The sequence below is a fragment of the Nyctereutes procyonoides genome, unplaced genomic scaffold, assembly GCF_905146905.1.
Source record: "Nyctereutes procyonoides isolate TBG_1078 unplaced genomic scaffold, NYPRO_anot_genome, whole genome shotgun sequence".
Lineage (NCBI taxonomy): Eukaryota > Metazoa > Chordata > Mammalia > Carnivora > Canidae > Nyctereutes > Nyctereutes procyonoides.
In genome coordinates, this window is record NW_026575124.1 from 3,608,809 (window position 1) to 3,614,980 (window position 6,172).

At 49.3% G+C, this 6,172-nt stretch overlaps 1 protein-coding gene across 1 annotated transcript; it reads right to left on the reverse strand.

The window, feature by feature from the left end:
• Positions 1 to 239: 239 nt before the first annotated feature.
• LOC129517398 (keratin, type II cytoskeletal 1) lies at positions 240 to 5,783 on the reverse strand. The gene is made up of 9 exons (XM_055337198.1): positions 5,116 to 5,783; positions 3,885 to 4,099; positions 3,496 to 3,556; positions 2,982 to 3,077; positions 2,648 to 2,812; positions 2,392 to 2,517; positions 1,643 to 1,863; positions 1,151 to 1,185; positions 240 to 1,059 (listed from the first exon to the last, which is right to left on the reverse strand). The coding sequence occupies exons 1-9, from the start codon at positions 5,707 to 5,709 to the stop codon at positions 716 to 718; spliced, it is 1,857 nt and encodes a 618-aa protein (XP_055193173.1). The 5' UTR covers positions 5,710 to 5,783; the 3' UTR covers positions 240 to 715.
• Between the last annotated feature and the right edge of the window lie 389 nt (positions 5,784 to 6,172).

Below are 6,172 nucleotides of genomic sequence, written 5' to 3' on the forward strand. Positions count from 1 at the left end.
TGTCGTTTCTAATGGCTGAGGAATATTCCATTGTATACATAAACCACATCTTCTTTATCCATTCATTCATCAAATGCTTAAAGTCGAATGATGCCTAACCAGCCTCCCCATCTTGCCCATCATTTTCATGTGTACCAACTCCTCCATACGCCATGTGGCTCTGAGGTCTTCTTTCCCTCCCACAAAGCACCCATGCAGGACAGACAGGGCTATGAACAAAGGAGATTGAGACTTAGAGATAATTTCAAATGCAGTTTATTGCAGCAATACAAGGAAGCAGAAGTTTAAGATCTCTCCACAAAAGACAATCAACTTGCTCACACCTTCTGTACAAAACCAAAGCAACACAGAGCTTGCTCCAAGAAACCGGATATGAAGGAGTGTCCAGAGCATGTGCTCCATGCACACAGCAAAGAAACTGTGGTTCTAAACAGCCCTCATCGAACTGACTTAAGGAGGCGCTTTGAAATGTAGTGTGTGTAGCCATGATTGGTGAACTGTTTCTCAGGCAAAGCACAAAGCAGGGTGGTAGCCAGAGAGACTGAGATTGCCACTGATCTAAAAACTTCTTGGGGAAGCAGAGAAGAAAGGAAAGAGCTGGGGAACTCGGGTGATAGCTCTTTTCTCCAGTGAGGCTGGGGCAACTGACCTTGGTCTTGCCAAGCATATTTGGAAGTGATGGAGAGGGAGAGCTAACAGGATAGGGGACACCTCTTTATCTGACTGCTCTGGAATAGCTGGTGGAAACAAACTTCACGCTGGAACTGCCACTAGAGGTCTTGATGCCCCCAGAGCTGGATCCCCGGCCCCCGGAGCTCCCGCCGGACCGGCTGCCCCCTCCAGAGCCGCCTCTGTGGCCCCCGCTGCTGCTACTGGAGCCGTAGCCGCCGCCGCTGCCACCTCCGGAGCCGTAGCTGCCACCACCGCCACCTCCGGAGCCGTAGCTGCCACCTCCAGAGCCATAACTGCCACCGCCGTAGCCGCCGCCACCTCCAGAGCCGAAACCGCCGCCTCCTCGGCCACCGCCTCCACTGATGGTGGTGTGGCTGGTGTTCACAGCTGCAAGGGGACAGTCAGTTATTGTCAACCCAACCCCCTTTCCAACCCAGCAAAACCTGCACGCGGCCCTGAGAAAGCGGTTTGTACTTACACACGCTCACGTTCGGGGCACACTCTCCAGACATCCTGTAGGAGGAAGAAAAGCAAATCCCTCCTGACTCTCCAGCAGCACAAAGCCCCTCAGCCACCTCAGATTTGGGGATCCTCCTACCCACTTGATCCAGTCCACTGGGCCTCCCAAACCTCTGCCATCTTCTCAGAGGGGACACAAACAGGGAGAAATCTCCATAGAAAGCAGACAAGAGTCTTGCAGGGGTGCAGGTTAACTCAACAGGGCCATTGACTTCTAGGCTAGGTGACATCTGAGCCAGCCCAAATGGAGAACAAATTACTGCTTCTCAAAGCACTTGGTAAAGACGCTGTAGCCCTCCAAACTAAGTAGGGTCCCAAAGTGAAACGGAGTCTTTCCTCCTGCTCTATGTACTTTCCCCACACCCAGGACAAGTGGCTGTCCCTCAGTTACATGCTGGACAGTTGGAAGCACCGAGAGAAGTGGCCAAACCGCCCAGGGTTCTGTCCTCACCTGCTTTCCTCTCCTTCCAGAAGGGTTCTGTAGGTGGCAATCTCCATATCCAGGGCCAGTTTGGTGTTCATCAGCTCCTGGTAGTCACGCAGCAGGCGGGCCATGTCCTCCTTGGCCTTCTGCAGGGCATCTTCCAGCTCGGCCAGCTTGCTCTGGGCGTCTTTGAGGGCATTCTCACCACGCTGCTCAGCATCACTGATGGACTGCTGTAGCGCGGAGATCTGAGAGAGAAGAAGCTCACACATTACACACTCTCCTATCACCTAATCCCACCCTGGCCTTCTTATCTCAGAGTCTTCTGTCTACCCCAGTGAGTCCAATAGAATCACCAGCTCATGCCTCTGGATAGCACATCATTGCATTGACTTTCTTTAAAAGTCTTAAATGGAATGCAGCAGCCTCTCCCGGCCCTGACTTGAGGGTTCTCCACCCTTTACAGACCTACATTCTTCTAAATGCCTACCCTGAAACCTCCTGGCTGCCTTTCCTCTCCCTTACCACGTCTTTGCATCATGGCCTTTGCATCTTTGATCACTCATGATCATCACATCCATTTCTCAGCTAGGTCATTTTCACAAGTTTCCCTGAAGAGAACCCAGCATGGCAGCTGAAATGTGGAAACCAGAATAATCACCCAAGACTTGGAGGGGTTTGCCAGATTCAACATTAGGAAGGTGTCCTCCAGTTACCTGAGCCTCCCTCTCCAATGCCATGTAGCTAGCTGAGCAATAGAAGGGGAGAACAAGTACCTGCTTCTTGACACTATCAATTTCAGATCGAAGTCTCTGGGCCACCCGATTCAGCTCTGAAATCTCCATCTTTGTACTTTTCAGATTGTCCCCATGTTTACCAGCGGTTATCTGGAGCTCTTCATACTAAAGATGGGGGATCAAGTCAATTACATATGGCAGCACACCATGGCTCACACATACAAATAGAAGAGAAAACACTGGACAGCAAGACCAGACATTTCAGGAAAACTGGCTAGACATTCAACTCCTTCACCTTGGTCTGGTACAGCGCCTCGGCCTCAGCCTTGCTCTTCTGGGCGATCTCCTCATACTGGGCTTTGACCTCAGAGATGATGCTGTCCAGGTCCAGGCTGCGGTTGTTGTCCATGGACAGGATGACATTGGTTTCGCTGATGTGAGTCTGCATCTGGGACAGTTCCTGCAACACACAATAGGTCAGCAACTCTTACGGTGTTAAAACAAAACACAACTTAGACAGCAGGAGGAGTCAGGAGATGGAAGATGTATCTTTGTTTTTCTGGATAGGGATGGGCGCAGGCTCAAAGGCTGTCCTTTTGGGCAAATGCGGTTGCAAGCAGAAGACTTACTGCCTGGTAGAGTGTTGTGAGGAAGTCAATTTCCTGCTGCAAGTTGTCAACCTTGGCCTGAAGGTCCACCTTGTTCATAAAAGCAGCATCCACATCCTAGAGGAACAATGGACATCATAAAGTCATGTTCTTCCCAGGGCAAGTTCCTCTCCCCAGCTATAAGGGGTTTCTCCAAGTAGAACAAGGTGTTTGGAGTCTCCTCCACACCTTCCTACCCCAAGTGGATCACAAGCTCTAGACTGCCCCATCCCTTAGAATCGCTATCACAGGACAGCTCGCCTGAGTTGCTGAGAACTTGTCTCCTCACCTCCTCCACGAAGGGCTGAGAGAACTGGAGAAGCAGAGGGCCTGGGTAAACCCAGGTCTATGATAATGTAGGGGGAAAACTCTGTTCGGGCTGTTCATCAGGCCCCCCAGCGGATTCTCCACATCATGACTTCCTTCTCCTTAGTAATTGGAGACCTTCTTCCATTCTTTATTTCAGATGTGAAGTCCCCCCTACAGATTTGCTCACCTTCTTGATGGTCACAAATTCATTTTCCGCATTTGTCCGCTTGTTTATCTCATCCTCATACCTGCAAGGAAATCGGAAGGATTTGGGTATTAAGAGAAGGTGAGACCTGAAGTTCAGCGTCCCAGACTGAGATTGGCATCACCTGTCATTGCCTCCTGTTACTAGTCTGAGACAGCTTGGCCACCCCTTCCTTCCAAGCAATAAAACTGCTAAGCTATTTCTAGTTTTTGAGAAGAGGGAGAATTCTGAAAATGCCAAATTGACCTTAGCCTAAGAAAAGATAGTACTAGCTACATACTGTCTCAGCTCAAGGCTTACAGTCTTAGCCTGCCAGTTTCTGGAAATATTTTAGAACAAAAGTCAAGGATTGCCTGGCCAGTCCTCCTTACTTGTTCCGGTAATCTTCCACCAGGTCTTGCATGTTCTTCAATTCCGAATCCATCCGAGACTGGTCACTCTTCAGTTGGTCCACTCTCCTTCTAAGATTGCTGATGTAGTTTTCAAAGTAGGGCTCTAAACTGTGGGTCCGAGTGGAGGTGTCTACCTGCTGCAGCAGCTCCCATTTTGTTTGCAGCACCTGGTTCTGCTGCTCCAGGAACCGCACCTGAGAACACAAGCCCCCATTAACTACTGGCGCAGAGACGGAGAACGCTGGCCACTGAGTGCCATAGACTACCACCCGGTAAGACCCATGCTCACTGGGAAAAGAACTTGTTCTTTCAAGTCCTGTTTTCCTGGCCGTGTTAGAGAAATAGGAAGAAGACAAGTTAGCATCACTTTTCAATAACAAAATCTAACTCACTGTTAATTCACAGAAGCTTTCATTTCCCTGAGAAGAGTAATCATAGTACTGTAGCAGCTGGAAATTTCAAAGGGAGTAACTAAACAAATACCAAACAGCAAAGCCCTATACAAAATTACTGCAATTACACTTGGAATAGATACATGATACTTAAGAGATTTGCCTTTCAAATTTTTTTTAGGTAGATTACCATAAACAGTCGTATGCATTCCCTGAGCATGCACACACTCAGGAGTATGTTGAGGAAATCCAAAATTGAATTTAAAAATCTATTGTGGATAACTTTGAGATGACATTATTGAGGATTAAGCAAAAACTAAGAAATGGTTTGCATGTCTTTCCAGAGCAGATACTCAGAATATAAGTATAAAAAACCTGGTACTGCTGTAAAATTTTCAGAGAGCAGAGCTCCTCTCCTGAAAGCAAAAGATGTTTGGTGCTGACTCACTACATCCTTTCTGCTATAACATCACAGTGCATTCTGCTCACCCTCAGCTCCCTTTTTATGGTTAGGAAGACCTTTCCAGAGCTCTCGTTCGCACCCTAGAAAGCTAGGTTAGCCCCATTTCTATTGCCTTGGTTCGCCACATGTAAGTCCCAAGAGCTGAATGCAAAAACACTTCAAGAGGATAACGCATTGACCCACGCTTACGTAGACCACAGACAGACCTCTTTGTTCAAGAGAGTTTAGTCAATAAAATCATTCACAAGAATACTTCTAACACAACTCCCAAAAGACAACTCCACAAAATACCCAAGTAGAAACTTGAGGCTGAAACCTAAGGAATCTCAAATGGACACTGAGCAGATAAACTCACCTTGTCAATGAAGGAGGCGAATTGGTTGTTGAGTGACTTGATTTGCTCCCTTTCTCGAGTCTTCACTTTTTGGATCTCAGGGTCAATCTCCACATTGAGGGGTTGGAGAAGGCTCTGGTTGATGGTGACTTCCTGTATGCCACCAGGGGGGCAGACAGGCCCAAAACTACCTCCGCCAAAACCACCTCCACCAAAACCACCTCCACCAAAGCCGCCTCCACCAAAACCACCTCCACCAAAACCACCTCCAAGGCCAAAACCTCCAGAGCCACCACCAAAACCACCACCCCCAAAGCCACCGCCACCATAGCCACCACCAAAACCACCACGTCCACCTCCTCCTCCGGCCACACTTATGGAGATGCTTTTACTGCCACCAAGGTTGACAAGACTTCGACTTCCAAACCCACCGCCACCAGCACCCCCTCCGCCACCGCCTCCGCATCTTCCTCCTGAAAATCTCCCGCCACCTCCTCCACCGTGGCGCACAGAGCTGCTAGTGGTCCTGCGCTGGAAGCTGACCACCCCGGCAGAGCCAGAGCTGAAGCCCCCTCCGCTCCGGAACCCAGACCTGGAACTAAAGTGTCGACTCATGCTGCCTTGGAGAGAGTTGGAGCAAAGTCGGGAAAGGAAAGGAGCTCACACTCCTCTACCCCAAGCACAGAGACTGTCCCTTATATACAGAGAGTGCTCTTGGGCTTGGTCCCCGAGTCAGCGGGACGCAGAGCCTGTCAAGGGTTTGGCTTGCCGGCAGCCATACAAGATTTTTACGAGCCTCAACAATACGATAAACACTACACACCTAGCTCCCAGGATAGCTCTCAAAATTGCTGTGCATGCAAGATCGCTCGTGTGGTAATCATTTTATCAGACAGCAATCTCTCTTCAACTGCTTGTGACTTTGGGAAAATAGGACCCTGCATCTGCCACCTGCTGCTTCTCGGTAGGATTTCATAATCTCCTGTCACAGAGATATGTGTGTTCCTATTCTTGCCTTGCCTTAGTAAGCTGCTACTGTCCCCTCAGGCCCTGGCAGGGACCATTCTCCACGCTCAAA

What these genes read in the sequence shown, in the direction of transcription:
- LOC129517398 (XM_055337198.1), bottom strand. Translation starts at nt 5,709, where the DNA reads ATGAGTCGACACTTTAGTTCCAGGTCTGGGTTCCGGAGCGGAGGGGGC. An exon ending in GTGGAAGATTACCGGAACAA is followed by an intron (nt 3,557 to 3,884) that starts GTAAGGAGGACT and finishes ATTTCCTTGCAG; the next exon opens with GTATGAGGATGAGATAAACA. An exon ending in TGCCCCGAACGTGAGCGTGT is followed by an intron (nt 1,060 to 1,150) that starts GTAAGTACAAAC and finishes GTCCCCTTGCAG; the next exon opens with CTGTGAACACCAGCCACACC.